At 37.0% G+C, this 18,201-nt stretch overlaps 1 protein-coding gene across 7 annotated transcripts in view; it reads left to right on the plus strand.

Annotated features, from left to right (window-relative positions):
• Positions 1-18,201, plus strand: part of RAPH1 (Ras association (RalGDS/AF-6) and pleckstrin homology domains 1) — a 98,007-nt gene that overhangs the window by 69,900 nt on the left and 9,906 nt on the right. For all 7 annotated transcript variants that reach the window (XM_067740885.1, XM_067740886.1, XM_067740884.1 and 4 more), the window contains 9 exons: positions 2,010-2,087; positions 2,534-2,693; positions 5,198-5,319; positions 6,489-6,554; positions 7,870-8,013; positions 8,891-9,001; positions 12,839-12,937; positions 13,993-14,113; positions 17,777-17,919. In XM_067740885.1, coding sequence (XP_067596986.1) covers positions 2,010-2,087; positions 2,534-2,693; positions 5,198-5,319; positions 6,489-6,554; positions 7,870-8,013; positions 8,891-9,001; positions 12,839-12,937; positions 13,993-14,113; positions 17,777-17,919 — 1,044 coding nt within the window. The remainder of the gene's footprint in view (positions 1-2,009; positions 2,088-2,533; positions 2,694-5,197; positions 5,320-6,488; positions 6,555-7,869; positions 8,014-8,890; positions 9,002-12,838; positions 12,938-13,992; positions 14,114-17,776; positions 17,920-18,201) is intronic.

The following is an 18,201-nucleotide window of genomic DNA, read 5'->3' on the forward strand; positions in this document are numbered from 1 at the left end:
ATGCTAGTACTTAGAATTCCTGTATAGAATAGTGCTCCACTCATCAGAAACACATAGGGTTTGGTAATTTAATAATGATTTTGTTTCTCTAAGACACAGAATTCTAGAGGCTGAGAGTTTGTTTGGTTTTTGTTTTGTTTTTTTTTTTTTTTTTTGCAGTACGCGGGCCTCTCACTGTTGTGGCCTCTCCCGTTGCGGAGCACAGGCTCCGGACACGCAGGCTCAGTGGCCATGGCTCATGGGCCCAGCCGCTCCGCGGCATGTGGGATCTTCCCAGACCAGGGCACGAACCCGTGTCCCCTGCATGGGCAGGCAGACTCTCAACCACTGCGCCACCAGGGAAGCCTGCGCATTTTAATGAGAGTTTTAATGACAGTAGTCTAGTTTTCTCATTTTATAGCCTGCTTTAAAAAGAAAAAAAAATGTATCTTATGTTAAAATATACAGTCAACATATTTTATAATTCTGTAATTTGTTTATTTGCATACAGGCGGAGGTAGGATGATTTAATCTTTTAATCAGAGGAGTATATCTAAGAATCAAGTCTTATCTTACTCCTCTCCATTGTTAAAATGCAATTCTTTGTTCTGTGTCTAATTGGGTTTACAGATAGTATTTCCAGACCTTAGTTATTATGTTAATTCACTGACTGCTTTCATTGAAATGGATCAGATTTCTGGCAAACAAACCCACTGTCCTTCCTAACCACTGTTTTCTTCTCTGTTCCACAGAGTAGTAAATACTAAGCTTGAAATGAGGGGAGTCAGCCTAGAGTGTGAAATGGAAAGAGAAGCAGTTAAAAAATAAGGAAGCCAACAGAATTTAGGAGAACAGGGAAGAATCTATTAAATGAATTGAGTTTTTGTTTTTTTGCCCTAGAAACTTTAGCTTTTTAACGAAGAATAACACATGGATTGTGGTTTTTAATCACAATCCAGAGCAGATAAAGTTTGGCTGATGTAAATAGGTTTCTCGCTTTTTTTTTTAAAGTCATATTAAGTAAAGAAATATATAATATGGCATTTTATGTTTTTCTTAGGTATTTTAGATATTTGCTAGAGCAACCAAAAGCTTAGAATTAAAAAGGAATCCTTTATTATAAGCAAAGGTTTACTTACATGAGTCTTTTTCAATTGGAGATTAATGCTACAGTGTACTATGGCCTATTGCTGGAAAGTACAAGTAAGTACCAGTGTCACAGTACTATATGTTGTTCTAGGAGAAAATAGGCAAATGTTTTAAGTATAGTTTTATTTTATTACTACTTGTAATCTAAATTTTATAAAGTAGAAATTACTGTAAGTTAAATATTTGGAAAATTATATTAGTATTTTAAGAACTTTTATCCATGAATTAATAAAAACAAAATTGCATTTAAAGACGCGAGACATTGATTATATTGTGTGATTGCTCCAAAGCAGAGTAAAACCTAAGAATTTAATGCAGCCTCCTCTGTTTGTATTTGTATATTAATATGAACATACCTACATTTTTTATTAAGTATTTTTGTATGGCTGCAAAGAGATAAATTGATACTGGTTTTTTGCTATTTTTATGATGATGATATGTTTTCAGTATAACAGGACAGAACATTACTATGCAAAAAATTGCCTGTACTTTGGAGGGGGTATAAATTCAGAGTCACTGGCAGACCCACAGATACCCTCATGTTTTCCCTATCCTGAAACCTGAAATTTATCTGCTTCAGATTGACAGTTGAGAATTAAACTGTTGGATTAAATTAAAATTAAATTACTACATCACTAGAATATGAAAATCTAGTCTTATTATAAGAGATCTTCAAGTCTGCATCTTAAAAAATGTTCCTTTATAATATGTCTGCTCTCACTTTGTGAACACGGTTATTTTTAAATTGTGTTCTATATAAGTGTGTGAAGTTATATTCTTACTGAAATTTAATTTTAGCAGCATCCTTAAGGATAAAAAGACTTCTCAAATAATTCTCATTATTTTAGCATTAGTTTATCTGAAGTGCTTTGTGTTCACAGGAAGAACAGGCAGCAAAATTGAAAGCTGAGAAGATCAGAGTTGCCCTAGAGAAAATTAAAGAGGCACAAGTGAAAAAGGTGATATTTGGGCTTTTTCTTGGTTTGGGATTTTTATCTGTTTTACGGATTTATGAAGAATTGCCTTGTTTATGTAACGTAGCTCTAAGATATAGCAAGCTATAGAGGGGTATTTCTTTCAAATACATTTTTCACATGTATTTTTTTGTGGATAAAATACATTATAAAAGAAGTACCTTTCTGGTTTTAAATTCTAAAAGGGTAAAACAAAATAGTCTTATTATAATCTTACCTGTTATTTTAATTTTTAAAAATGCATTAAATTTATTTAGTTAGGTTATCTAATACCTAATTTTAGAGTATTTTTCTTGCATAATAAATCATCATTTGTGTTTTAATTTATATTTTAGCTAAGGACATTACTCAGAACATTACTCAATATTGGAAGAAATTTCTAGAATGCCTGTTTTTTGGTTTGTATTTAATTTCCTTTTTTCCTATTATAGCTGGTGATTAGAGTCCACATGTCTGACGATAGTTCTAAAACAATGATGGTGGATGAGAGGCAGACAGTGAGACAAGTGCTGGACAACCTGATGGACAAATCTCACTGTGGTTATAGTTTAGACTGGTCTCTGGTGGAAACCATCTCTGAGTTACAAATGGGTTAGTAGTATCATTGCTATAATTACTTTTTAATTTCTATGTAATTTCAACAGTTTTCATGTTGATAAAAGCAACTTGAGACATCTTTATACTGTATTTTTTTTCTATTATATAACCCTGGCCTTTTTACATTGTTTTTTTCCCCCCAAGTGTTTTGACATTTCTTTGAGTGCAGTATCATTTCCAGTTCACTTTAGATTTTTTTTTGGCCAGAACAAAGTTGTTCTCTTTTTTTAAGTAACAAAATATTCTTTTCCCTTCAAATAAGAACCAAATATATTGAACACACTTACTAAAGACCGTTACATTTATTCACATTTGTACTGAAGTCTTTATACCACCATTTGACTTTCAGGGGAAACATAAAGCACATCTTATTTTTAGCTAGATGTACTAAGTCTTAGTTTCCTATGTTTTGTAGTTTGGTATGGTGTTTTCTAACTTTAAAAATCCCTCTTTTTTTTTTTTTTTTTTTTTTTTTTGCGGTATGCGGACCTCTCACTGCTGCGGCCTCTCCCGCTGCGGAGCACAGGCTCGGGACGCGCAGGCCCAGCGGCCATGACCCACGGGCCCAGCCGCTCCGCAGCACGCGGGACCCTCCCGGACCGGGGCACGAACCCGCGTCCCCTGCATCGGCAGGCGGACTCCCAACCACTGCGCCACCAGGGAAGCCCAAAAATCCCTCATTTTTTATATCATCTTTGACTCTTTTAAAAAGTGTTCTTTTTGTAATATTGTGTGATTACAGAAACCTTGCAATAATTATTTTATTAGGCTTTATTCAATCAGTAATCAATTTCAACTTGCTATTTTGTTTAAAAAATGTATTTGCATTGCTCTTACTACCTATGATATCTTTAAATATTTCACAGCAGTTTCCAGAGAAATAAAAACTTAATTATTAACACTTTTCTTTCAGAACACACATACACAACCCCCAAAACCAAACCATAAGTTAGAAGTTTATTAATATGTATAAACATGTATTCTAATAATACTTCCCTATAACTATTCTTAGAGAATTAGAAAGGTTTGAGTTCATAGATATAGTGTCACCATACACAGAAAATGTTTGGATGATAGTTTTTAGAATATTTCCATGGCCATAGTTAAAGATCCATAACTATCATTTAATCATATTTGGCACAGTGATTCAAATATAATATGTAGTCATTCAGTACTTGGTGAATGAATAAAAGAAAAGAAAACAAGGGACTACTAAGAGCCCAAAATAAGATGGTGGAAACAAACTATGACAAATGTAAATCATTCAATTAAACAACAGAGATTATTAGAAAGGATGAATGAACAAAATGCAAGTGTTTGCTGTTTACAAAAGACCTTTTACCTAAAGACACAGAAAGATTCAAAGTAAAAGGAATGTGGAAAGACACTAACCAAAAGAAAGATAATATTAACTATGTTATTATCAGGCAAAATAAACTTTAAGCAAAACGCATTACTAGAGATAAAGAGAACCATACATCTTCATCAGGCAGGTATAATCATTCTAAATTTTATCTAATAATAGCATTAAAATTTATAAAGCAAAAGTTGACAGAACTACCAGGAGAGATTCACAAGTCTACCTTCATAGTAGAAACTTTTCATCTAAGAATCTTTTCAGTGATCAGTATAATCAGGCAGACAAAAATGAATATAGATATATTTAGAACACTAATAACAGGAAAATATGCATTCTTTACAGGCAGAAATGGAGTATTTCTAAAAATTGATTCTGGTATGAGGTTATAAGCAGCTCTCAAGAAATTTCAAAAAATCATTATCTCTAGAATATGTTATTTGAACATATGTTCAATATATAGGACAAGTTCTTTGATTCCTAATTTGGAAATTAGAAAATACATCTCTGTTTAAATTTAAACAAAACTCATAGATCAAAGAAGAACTCATCTTGGAAATTTTTTGAATGACAAGAAATGAATGCTGTTAGAAGCACTTAATACCAGAATTTATGAAATGTAACTAACATGTTGGTGTTTTTTTTGTGTGTGTGTGGTACGCGGGCCTCTCACTGTTGTGGCCTCTCCCGTTGCGGAGCACAGGCTCCAGCCGCGCAGGCTCAGCGGCCATGGCTCACGGGCCCAGCCGCTCTGCGGCATGTGGGATCTTCCCGGACCAGGGCACGAACCCATGTCCCCTGCATCGGCAGGCAGACTGTCAATGACTGCGCCACCAGGGAAGCCCGCATGTTGGGTTTTTTTTAAGGGTGGGATGGGCAAAGGCTGAAGGCTGAAGAAGACCTTGAAGTCAGAAGACCTAGATTCTAGTCCTGATCCTTCCATGTAGCAGCTGTGTGACCTTTGCTGAAGTCACTTAACACCACGAGGGCATGTTTCCTTATTTGAAAATAGAGGGAAGACTAGATAATCTCTCAGGGGTGTCAGTTAAGGGTTTTGCTGTGAATTACTTCACAAGGTTTCTTGTCTTTTATGCAGTTCTGATGAATACTAACAAAATACTGATATTTTATTTTGGGACAGAGAGAATCTTTGAAGACCATGAAAACTTGGTTGAAAATCTTCTGAATTGGACAAGAGATAGCCAAAACAAGCTTATATTTATGGAGCGTATAGAAAAATATGCACTTTTCAAAAACCCACAGGTGAGACTATAGCTTACAGAGGTCAGGATTCTTAAATGTTCATATTATATAATTCTCTGACTGCTAAGTTAATAGAGTTAAAAGATTGGTAACCACCCGGTTGGAGCATTCACTACTGCCCAGGTGGCAGGCCTCAAAGAAGTTGCCAGTTCTGCAGAGCCAGATGGGATGAGCCTTTGGAGAAGCAGGATTACCTCCAGGGGGTTACCAGGTTTCTGTTCTCTCTAATTCAGAGCCGTTTTGAGCTGTTTATTTGGTGAGTTCCTTATCCCTCAAAGGAAAGTACTTGCATATTTAAGTTTCTCTACTTTTGTCATTTATCCAGTTGACACTTTGATTTATTTTATTTTTTTGAAAACCCAGTAACCTTGATTGTAAATGGTTCCACATTCTAATATATGTTACCTTTATCTATTTAGTATCTTTGCTTATTCCAAAATAATATTTGAGTTAATCCTTCCTAATACCCAAATAGTTTATAAAAATCAATAGGTGAGAGAAAACAGCCCCACTATAAAAAGTAGTAATGAGAAAAATAGTAGCAGTGTTAAAGTTATTGAATAGTTATCCTTCAGGCAGCTTAGTCATGAAACATCTTTACTGGGTATTTTTAGTGAAGAATACACATTTGGGAATACCAACAGATCTTTTTACGGATGATTGTGAAAAAATGTTTCATAAGGCTGATAATTAAAATTCAAATTTTAGTTGAGTCAAGCAAATGAGATCATGGTAGCCTCAGAGAATTTGGGATTTAGATTAAATTTTCTCCATCTGGATCAGTTAAACTCAGCATATTTTAAGGTAATTTGCCTTACTTGTTGTACTTAATAATTTGTAAACATTTAAGGTCCTGTAAGTGTAGCTTTCATTAGATATACAAAAACATATTTGCTAGCTGTTGCATGTAATATCACCTCAGGATTTGGGGGAGGGCAGTTTACGGAATAATTCAAGATAAATGGATAAGGTAAGGAGGAGGTCAGTGTTAAGCATTTCCGTGAAGATCCCACGAACAGGTTGCTTTTCAAAGGGGTGTTCCCCTCACTCTGTGTAGGCAGGAATCAACACAGGGTTTCTGTGTCTCTAGAAGAAATCATATACATCCCTGTGCCAAGGGAATAGCAGAGTGGGTTTATCCTTTAACTTTCATCTATTCATTTTTCCAGAATTATCTTCTGGGAAAAAAGGAAACAGCTGAGATGGCAGATAGAAACAAAGAAGTGCTGTTGGAGGTATGACTTCCTTCCCTCCTTCCCCTTTTCCTGCACATTATAATATTTCAAATATTAAGCACCTTTTTTGAAGTCCAGAATGTCAGTGCTCTATATTTATAATTACAGTCGTAAATAGGGAAGCCTATTTTCTTCCATAGCCTGTTGGAGAGAGTTCAGCTGTGTGAACATTAGAACACCGAAGAACCTTGTAAAACTTATTATTTTGCCAGGCAGTGTACTAGTGGGCTAAAAGGAGTTATGAGCTTTTAGTAGCTGACAAGTGGGAGAAAAGGCTGGTCATGAAGGATGTGATTGTACTGTTTTATCTGCTTACCCAGAGAGAAATTTGAGTATAGTTAGCTACTTACAAAATATTTCAAACCTTGGCCTGAAATAACTCAAATAATTTTAAAAATCATAATGATTCTTTTTAAAAAATATATACATCTCTTTATTTTGAAGAGTAATAAAACAAATTCAAACATAATTGAATTTTTGGTTTTTGCTGATTTTAGAGAACTAAGGTCGACATTAGTATGTTTGAAAATCTGAATAAACTCTTATTTAGCAACAAGGCTATTAGGAAGATGAAGATCAGCACTAAGCTTTTCATAGGGATGCTATAGCTATAGTTAAGAAAAGTACTCTGCATAATTCCTAATTGTTTTTTTTGTTTCGGGGAGAGAGAAATTAATTCACCTTCATGTGTTCAAGTTTAGTGAGGATTTCTACTTTTCCTTTACTAAATACATGATTGATTTTTTAAATTAAATTTTTATCTAAGTATAGACATTAGAATCCAGAATTTTGAGTTTGTTTATATTCCTTTCAACCTAGTATTAAATATTCTTTGTTTTAGAAGTTTTGGTACATTGATAGTTTTTAAACTGTGAAAGTGTAATCATTCATTTAGCATGTTGCTTTCTTTTAAAATATATTCCTATTTAACGTACAGCTAATCGAAATGTGTTGTTAATTTGGAGAAAAATAAAGTCTAATGTTTATGTTAGCTCTGACACTTTGATTAAATTTAGTGTAACTATGCTGTTTATAAATGCATTTAAGTACCTTTATATGCAACTCAGTTGACATTTCACCTTAGTTTCCTCAAAACAATGTTAGGAAAAAGTTCTTAGGGATTGCCATAGTCGTTCCAGAGTAAAGCCATGTAATGTTTAGAACAGAAAGTTCTAATTGAGGTAAAATTAGCAGCATGGTTTTTATACAGAGGCATTTTGGTTGAATCACAGTGTCATGCATTTCACAGGGGTAAACACAACTTTGTTCTGAGAATCTAAAGATCGTGTCTTTCCAAATCATCTTCTTCTTTTAGGAGTGTTTTTGTGGAAGTTCTGTAACTGTACCAGAAATTGAGGGAGTCCTTTGGTTGAAAGATGATGGCAAGAAGTCCTGGAAAAAGCGTTATTTTCTCTTGCGAGCATCTGGTATTTACTATGTCCCTAAAGGAAAAGCAAAGGTGCGTCCCTTCTGCTGACTTTTAGCTTCCTTATTATGCTGATTGATTTTAATTTGTAGTGAGCATGCTAATAAGGTGATCTAGGCTCTGATTTGTTTCAGCTCATGTACGACACACAAAACATTGCTTTGTTTATTGATCTATTATAAGAAAGAAGAAACCTGAAAATGTTCACTCTCTGCTCATTAGTTGGGCCCATCTCGATTCTCCTGGCAAATTTGAAATCATGCTTTTATTTCTTATTTTTGGAGCTTCTGCCAGAGTCATTTTTGCTTGTTATTGTTCGGGGGAGAATACCTTTCTAGGATTACAGGCGTTTCAGCCTTGCTTAGGTAATGTGCTTCTGCTAAGGGCCCCCATAGTAGCTGTCACTTCTGTGCTTACGGGGGGCCCAGCACTGCAGAAGATCTTTACAGGGCAACCTCATCCAGTGTTTACCACCATCCTGAGAGGTACATGTTGTCGCCCCTGTTTAACTGGCGAGGAACCCTGACTTGAGAATTGCTGTACTTGAGATACGCACTACAGGCACTGAGCTACATGATATCTCTTGTTCTTTCCAGAGAGCTCTATCATACTGTATTGTATTTAATATAAATACTATACTATATTTAAAGTCTCTTTAAAGTGCCATCCTTTCCAAGCAAGCCATTGTTCCTTATGAATGGCAAGACAGTAAGTGAAACGGACTGCCTTTTTTGTTGCATCATGGATTTAAAGAAGAAGCATCTGCAGAGAATCTCACTGTCTTGTCTTCTGCAAAATAGCAATAATTTCTACTTGGTAAAGTTTGATTCTCAGTTAGAAGCTGTTACTAGTGATATCTGCTTGTTTACACATTACTATTAATTCAGTCTTTCGGGTGTTTTTTCCGCAGGTGTCTCGGGATCTGGTGTGCTTTCTCCAGCTGGACCATGTCAATGTTTACTATGGACAGGATTATCGGAATAAATACAAAGCACCTACAGACTACTGTCTGGTGCTCAAGGTAAACATATATCTCATTTTAGGAATTCTAATTGATGTTAGACATAGAGGGGGTTATTGGACATCTTAAAATTGTTTGGATCTCCATCGAGTGTCCTATTTTTGCTTTTTTCTGTATAGGTTTTTAAAGGAATGGTAAAGGGAATTCCCTGGTGGTCCAGTGGTTAGGACTCAGCGCTTTCAGCTCCCGGAGCCTGGGTTCAATCCTTAGACGGGGAACTAAGATCCCACAAGCTGTGCATCGTGGCCAATAAATAAATGAAGGAAGGAGGGAAGGAAGGAAAGCCTGTGCTTATCCCGCAGCTGACCCTAGTTAGAGTGATGACACTAGGAAATGGATACTGAATTGTAAGCTTTGAGTCATAATATATAAAATGGATTAGATTATAAATCTGAGACTCTCATTTAATAGCTGGCTTAGTTTAGGAAGACTTAGATCAGAGCCACATGTGGGGGGAAGGGTTCTTTTCCGGTACTAACTCAGCAGAACCAACAGAGCCCGAGTTCAAAGTGGGCTGGTTCTCATCTGGTCCAGAAATAATTCTCATCTCCCTTTTCTCCTGAACTATGGCTCTGATAGCCCACGCATGTATTATGATCCATCTAAGCTGTTTTTATTGATTTTTTCCCCCTATATCCAAACTTTTGAGTTTCTAATACTCATCATATCTGTACTTTTGAGAACTGACATTTTTAGTGATCTATTGGAACATTAGGAAAAGGTAACATTAAAAAGTTCAGGATAATTATGGAGATGATTACGTTTTTCTCATTACGTTTTCTCAGTAGCCCCGTGGTAACTACTTAGGTCTACATGTTTATATCATCGTTTGATTTTGCTTTTGTCTGAGAATTGTCAGTTGGGTTTGAAGAGGTGGTTTAGGATTTTGGGGTAGAGTTTTGATTGCTTTGATAAAGTTAGGTGTATTATAATGGTAGCCCTTTATTAAGTGATCGTTTTTGGAGAATACCCTATATCACTTAGTTCCAGTAGCAAATAATTTTTTAAAAGTCAGTATAAAGTAGCTTAATCCAGCAGTTTTCAAAATGAGGTCTAGGGTCCCCTGGAGTCCCTGAGACCCTGTAAAGGGACCTGTGTTGTCAGTGTTATTCTTCTAATAATGCTAAGATGTTTTTTGCCTTTTATACTCTCATTCTCTCACAAGTGTATAATGGAGTTTTCTGAAAGGTTACATGACACGTGATGATATCTTTGCTCCCCTGGGTAGTGGAATGTGTATTTGTATACTCTTATATTTAACTTTTTCTCAGCTGTAATTTCTTATAAGGTAAATATCAATATAAATAAAAGTTATTTGAGGGTCTCATAACATGGAGACAGTAAGAATTTATTTCAGTGGCTCAAAGTTGTCAGTGAGAACCTACATTCTTTCCATCTTTCCCTGTTCCATCTTCTGCATATGGAGCTTCATAAGCTGCGTATCAGCTTATTCTCAGACCGACTTACCTCAGTCACAAATGGCCACTGCCATTTGACCCAACAAAATCCAGCAGAGGAAGAGGGACTGTTTTTCCCTGTATGTCTTTTTTTAAGAGGAAAGAAATATTTCCCAGGAGTTCTTCTAACAGCCCTCCTTTTGAGGGCCGTTGGCCCGGAGTACATGCCGACTCTTACACCAATCACTGACAGGGAACAAAGCCACCATTTTTGGTTTACACTAGTCAGAATTTGCTCTCTGAGGTGAGGGGTAGACATCCAAACAAATTGGGGTTCTATCAGAAAAGGGGTAGAGAGGAGGAGTTAGCTGTGGGGAAGGCAATCAACAGTGTCTGTTAGGGCCAGAAGTAAGTAGGACCACTGGCTAGTACTTTAATCCTTTTTGCAGCTCATAGAATTCTTAGGTTAAGAATAGTTTTGTTCTAAGGGTTTTCTTGTTTGTTTTTATAATAATGATTTGTATGCTTCGTATTTGCTTTTAGTAAAGTCGGTTAAGCTAAATTTATGTATTTATATTGCCTACCTATTTATATCTAGAAATTTTAATGTATTGAACTGAAAAAAACACCATACCACTGGGTGCAAATAATAGTAAAAATAATGGCCACCATTTACTGAAGAACTCCAGGGTGGAAGGTGCTGCACTAGAAGCACTGGACATGTCCATCTCACAAGTCTGGTCTAGAGTCCCTATTTTCCAGATGTGGAAACTGAGGTTTAAGGGATCAATTTGCCTGAGACCACTCAACTATTAGTATTTAAGATATGTCTTTCTTTCTTGTAAGTCTACACTAGATTTTGCCTATGTAAGTGTTTTATTCTTGAGCGTTTGAGTTCTGACAAACAAACCAAAAAGTGCTGCCACACAGGGTCTACACAAATGCAAATGTAAATATTTGTAGGGCCTGATCCCTTTCATCAGCTTTGAGCTTTAATGACTGAGTCTGAGTCCTTCCAGTGACATGCAGGATACAGGAAATATATACACACTTGTAGGAGGTAATAAAACACACCATTTGGTAATTAGGTTTTTTCTTAAGATAATAAAAATAAGGGAAGAGCTTATTCATGAAATTTGACAATGTAGAAATAAATAAGATATATGTTGATGTATTATCTGAAAGAGGTACACACTTGGGACACATACGTATGCGTGTATAATTAAGTATCTTAAAGGAAACCTGTGTTTTAAAAAAATATATACCACAACAATTGTTGGAATAGAGCTCAGCTTAGCCAGGTCTAAATTTTCATCCCTTGAGAAATGAGGCAAAGTAATTTAATATGTTAGGTGGGAAGGAAAAAAATGGTTAGGATTTAGGGATGGAGTATGAATATGAACTTCTCAAACACTGTTATTAATAGAAGGATGTTATACATGATAATCATGGAAGTAACAGGGTGGTTGAGTGTTATAGTCTTATTTTTTAGCTTCTTGCATATTAGTTGAGAGAATTGATTTTCAGGCCTATATTGTTTCCAAAGTAATAAATGCATTGTACATATTCAGTAGTTTCTTTTGGTACTTGGACTAAGATGTTAGAGTATCACTTTTAGTTACAGATTAGGAATTATGTCTCAGTCTAATTTTTGGCAGGAAGGGTTTTTTCTTCCCAGGGAACTAGTGGTTGTGGCCCAGTGGAGTTAAAACACCCTGAGTCTGTTCTAGCACTTGCATTTTGTAGCCAAGGTCAAGTCACTCACCTCCCATCCAAGACTCAACTGAAAAGTACATTGGGCTGTGAAGACTAAATCTGATGACGCAGTTGAAAAGCTGCTTATTGCCCAGAGGGCACATGCTGTGGGCAGAGGGGCCTGCAGAGCAGTGCTTAGTCCACAGCAGGGAGCAGCACCCATTGCATCCCAGGTGCTGTGCCCTGTGCTTCTTCCCCCCACCCAGGTGTTCACCTCCAGAGAAGCACTGGAAGCTTCACCAAAGACTCTCTTATATGGAGTCTTCTGATTCCATGAGTTCAGTTAATTCAAAGTGAAATAAACATTCTCCTCCCTTTTTATACTCTTATATTGGTAGATTAAAACTTCCACTGACTTTGTTAAGCTTGGTAGACTTTGTTTCTTTGAAGTGTAGAAGGGGTACTGTGGAGTTTCCCATGATGTGAAGGTTTTTCTGTTTTTTGTTGGTTTGTTTTTTAACTGAAACATCTTGACCTAAAATTTAACACAAGTTTCTTTCTTGTTTATTTTGTAAAAATACTTAGGGCCATTTTATTTGGCCTTATGGATGTTTAAGAGGTATAAATTATTTGGCCATTATTCCAAAGACCTGTAATTTGTCAGGATATGTTTAAGCTTTGATAGACTTTGTTTATTTCTTAGTTCTCCAGGGGACTTAGTTGGATTTTGCCTTTAATCTTGCAGCACCCACAGATCCAGAAGAAATCTCAGTACATCAAATACCTTTGTTGTGATGACGTGAGGACCCTGCACCAGTGGGTCAATGGTATCCGCATCGCAAAGGTAGGTTTTCTTTTGGTTTGATAATGGAATGATGGGTGCTTAATGATATGGTTTTTGTTGTCACGATAATTATCCTGTTTGTTTCATGTTCATGATTTTGCCAGTGTCTAGTTTTCTCAGGCCTAAGTTTCACGTTTTAAATGTCTTTTTTTCTTGGTGATGGGGATAAGCTTTTAACACTTGGTATCCAAGGAATAATACTGCTGGTAAAAGCTTATGTAGCATCCACGTGATTTATTTGGGCTTTGGAGAATGCACTGTATGATGCTTATATAGCAGAGTTTAGCCTAAACAAAAGAAATTTTTTGAAAATTAAACTGCCTTGGGGTTGGGCGAAGAATGAATAGGTGGCGCATGGAGGATTTTTAGGGTGGTGAAAATACTCATACTCTGTATGATGCAATGGTGGGTACATGTCCTATACATTTGTCCAAACCCATAGAATGTAAACACCAAGAGTGAACCTAAGGTGACCTATGGACTTTGAGTGATTATTACATGTCCATGTAGGTTAATTGATGGTAACAAATGTACCACTCTAGTGGGGGATATTGATAATGGGAGAAACTATGCGTGTTTAGGGGCTGTGCATGTATATGGGAAATCTCTGTACCTTTCTCTCAGTTTTGCTGTGAACCTAAAACTGCTCTTAAAAAAGAAAGTCTTAACAAAGTTTTTTTAAAGGACATCTTAAGGGTGATTATACATAATGCTTGAAAGGGTATTTATTCAGTTACTTTTAAGTTAATGTAACTAAAAATAAAATTTATTACAGACATAAAATCAAAGTTGCTTTAAAAGTAACTAAAAAAACTCTTTATATTGTTAATGAACATAATCAGAATCAAGTGTTGACTTCTTGTTGCCTTTCTCAAAATGAGGACAAATAAGAGTGGATTATAATTTACTGGTATGAAAAGAATTTTTGAAGTATTATAGGTATTTTAATAGAGACTATGAGTCAGTAAACAGAAATGTGTCCCCTTTTCCTATCCCACGCATCCATACCATACCCAGTAAAGTACAGATGTCATCATTTACTGCCTTCTGTTTAGTACGGGAAGCAGCTCTACATGAACTATCAAGAGGCCTTGAAGAGGACAGAATCGGCTTATGATTGGACTTCCTTATCCAGCTCCAGCATTAAATCAGGATCCAGTTCTTCCAGCATCCCAGGTAGTTTAAAATGTCCAAAGAACTCTTTACTACCAACAGGAAGGTGTCTCTGTAGAGACTGATAGAAGACCTGGTTATCTCAGAGTGATTTTTTAAAACTAGAGCCATGCCTGATTTCTAAATTATAATCAATAGGTACATGTGCTTTTATTCATTTATTTTTTTATTTTTAGAGGCGATAATATCATGGACTAGTTCCCAAATGTGTTTGAAATGGAAAACGGGTAAAGTGGTAAAGCCGGGAGTTTTGTTGCATATTTATAAAGTTAATTTGAAACTCAATCATATTGCTGAAAACAACTGTTGATGCATAATTGGGGGTAGAAAGTTGCTTGGAGAAGAGTACTCCGAATCATGATGAAACTGCACTCCTTCCCCACAGGTTTCCTGACATTTCAGCAGAGTGGAAACAACTGGAATTAGTTCAGTATCACAGTTAAGGAAGCTATTTAAGTCATCAAATTTTGTAAAGTTTTCAGAGGAAATAGTGATACTCAAAAGGTGCTTATTTTCAGATTCCCACATCCTTTAAACAAGGATGCTGTGATCACATCTTAAGATAAATGCTTCTTTCCCTTCAAAAGTTCCGTAAATGATATCTGTGTCATCTAAAATCATAAATTTTTTCTTTGTTCTAACAGCCCATGTTATGAAATAATTACTTTAAGAAGTATTTGATTTAAAAGCTGTATGACTAGATCTCATCCCTAAATAAAAACACATCGAGAATGTGTATATACATGGGCTAGCGTACACACATATATTCTCTCTTCTGTCCACTGAGAGGGCTAGTAGCAGTGAGAACACTAAGAACCTAGACCTCGGTTTCTCAATGCCATTTTCCAAAACAAAGGATCCCAGGGCTCTGGAGTGGCTGATTCTAGGGCTGTGGCAGAGAATATATAAGATGAGCCTGGAGCATCATGTGACAAAGGAAGTACTCAAAAAAAACACCGCGATGGGGAGTCTATAAAAGGGACCCAGGACCCAACCTAAGAGAGTGCTCAGTGGCCAAAGCTGGAACAATTTGAGCAAGAAAATAACATAGTATAGGACTGCAATCCAAATTATAAAATAAATAGCCATCAGTCCATGGGGATATAAATAAGTTATTGAATTAAATAAATAAATGGAGAAGAAGAGAAAAATCTCCTGTACAGATTTCTAAGTAGATTTATACAGATGCTCTGCCCTCAAGGAGGTGGCACTTAACTCCCCTCTTGTTAAGTGTGGGCTGTGTAAAGTGACTTGCTTCCAAAGAGCACGGAGCGGGGAGGTGTAACCTTATATCTGAGAAAGCTGACAAACCATACCTCGGCCAGGTGATCACGGTAATAAGTCATATTGATAGCATGTGCCCTTGATGCAGTGTGATGAGACTGGCATCTTCCCTCTCTTGGTCTTCCTCCCCAAATCCCTTAACCTCAGAGAAAAGGCATCAGACAAATCAAAATTGAGAGACATGCGACAAAATACCTAACGAGTACTCCTCAAAACTGTCAAGGTCTTCAAAAACAAGGAGAGTCTGAGAAACTGTCATGGGAGACATGACAACTATCTGTAATATGGTAACCTGGATGGGATTCTGATCAGAAAATGGACATTGCGGAAAAACTAGTGAAATCCAAATAAAGTTTGGAGTTTAGTTAGCTTTTTTTTTTAAGTATTGTTTTATATTCTTTTTTTTTCTTAATTTATTTTTTGGCTGCATCGGGTCTCAGTTGTGGCGTGCAGGATCTTTTGTTGCGGCACATGGGCTTCTCTCTAGTTGTGGCGCATGGGCTTAGTTGCCCCGCGGCATGTGGGATCTTAGTTCCCTGACCAGGGATCGAACTGGCATCCCCTGCATTGCAAGATGGATTCTTAACCACTGGACCACCAGGGAAGTCCCAGAGTTAGTTAATATTAACATGAGTGTAGGTTCATTATTCGTGACACATGGACCAGAGTATTGTAACATGTTAATAACGAGGTAAACTGGGTGCTAGGTATGTAGGAACTCTGTGCTAGTTTTGCAACTTTTCTGCAAATCTGAAACTATTCTAAAATAAAATGTTTATTAAACTTGGGGGGGGGAGAAACCTTTGTGGCAATGGATTAGGAAAGGCACGGTAAGAAGAGCATGTCACAAGTAGGGTTGTAGAAAATGGAATTAAGGGAAAGATGGAGGGAAAAAATGATGTATACTATTTTATAAAAATTTATATAGCACTTAACAATTCAAGTGCTTCCACATGTTACTTTATGAAGTGGTATGGTGCCTTTTCCCACTCCAGCATCATCTATTTGTATACATCGTGGTAAGTATTAGGTAGACTTTTTCAGGTAAACTGTAAAATCATACATATTCATGCTGAAGAGAGCTCAAGAAGTCACATGTTCCAGCCTGTCATAGGCTGTTATCCTAGATATTAGATAGGGATGAAGAAAATAAAGTAGGTTTTATCCTATATTGCTTATATTTTTACCCTGAGGATACTATCTTAACTTTATCTAAAGGAGTTTGTGGCTGTTATCTTTGCAATACTTTGATGAACTTGGCTGGACTTGCTTATTAATATTGCAATCTAATAATGCCCACGTCTCACAGAGTGACTGGATGGGACTAGCTTTAACATTTGAGTCTCCACCAGATGCCAGACATTGGGCTAGGTGCTTCTGCAAGGTTATCTCACCTGACTTGGAGTCCAGTGAAATAATCTTTCCAGTTCCCTCACCCTGGATGTCAGTCAAATTACACTGTATCCTCAGCCATTCCCAGGTCCCTTGAAGATGTCTTCATGCCCTTCAGGAAGCCAGGCTATGGTACAGCTGCTGTCTTGTGATGTCAATACCTGAATCCCTAGGAAACACCCTTCTTACTGGGGATCAGATTCTCAGTATTGTTCATTACTGGGATAAAGGAAGTAATCATCATGTATAGATCTGAATTCATAAGTGAGAAATCTCTGAGATGGTCTGGAGCAGGGGTATATAAAAAGATTGATTCTCCATGTAATGAAGATATGACTGAACAAAAAAATTCACTACTCTATTCATGGTTCATTAATTCTCTCTCCTTTTTAAATTTATTTATTTATTTTTGGTTGCGTTGGGCCTTCGTTGCTGCACGCGGGCTTTCTCTAGTTGTGGCGAGCGGGGGCTACTCTTATTTGTGGTGCACGGGCTTCTCATTGCAGTGGCTTCTCTCGTGGAGCACGGGCTCTAGGCGCGCGGGCTTCAGTAGCTGTGACACACAGGCTTAGTTGCTCTGCCGCATGTGGGATCTTCCCGGACCAGGGCTCGAACCCGTGTCCCCTGCATTGGCAGGCGGCTTCTTAACCACTGCACCGTCAGGGAAGCCCTCATTAATTCTCTTATTTGCTAGGAGTTCTTACAAGACAGGCTGTCAGGATACCAATAATGTTACTTGAACCTTTTATTGCAATTATCGGTTTCTTGTGGTGAACTACTTAAAAAGAATGGAGATTTCCTATTCACCCTAGGACAAGAGAAGTTTTCTAGTGGAAAACACGGGCTGTGTTTGTGTGAAATGAGTCAGGTAAAAGTAACTTGTTGCCGCATCGCATCTGATCTTGAGTGAAAGAGTTATCCAAACATACATATTTATACGTCACAATACTGACTTATTTAATCTGATTTTTGAAAATCTGTTTCAAACAGAGTCTCAGTCCAATCACTCCAATCAGTCTGATAGCGGAGTGTCTGATACGCCACCGGCAGGACACGTCCGTTCCCAGAGCATTGTGAGCTCCATCTTCTCCGAGGCCTGGAAGCGAGGCACGCAGCTGGAAGAGTCTAGCAAGGTAACACGCTCGGGTCAGGGTAGGGGGGAAAGCTGTACTGTTCCAGGGGTGTAGCTTGTTGTTCCTTTATTAGGAATCTTTCTTGGCCTTATTTCAGTATTCTTTCTTTGCTTCTCCTCAGAAATGGACATTTGTGAATTGGCTCTGATGATCTAAGATCTCAAAAAAAAAAAAAAAAACCTAGCAGTTTTATCAGTGGCTCAGGATTTTAAGAAATAACACTTTCCACTCTTAAATCAGTTTGGATGGAGCAACAACACCCTCCAGTGCCAATGCCTTAAT

This window comes from Pseudorca crassidens, chromosome 6 (genome assembly GCF_039906515.1).
Source record: "Pseudorca crassidens isolate mPseCra1 chromosome 6, mPseCra1.hap1, whole genome shotgun sequence".
Taxonomy (NCBI): domain Eukaryota; kingdom Metazoa; phylum Chordata; class Mammalia; order Artiodactyla; family Delphinidae; genus Pseudorca; species Pseudorca crassidens.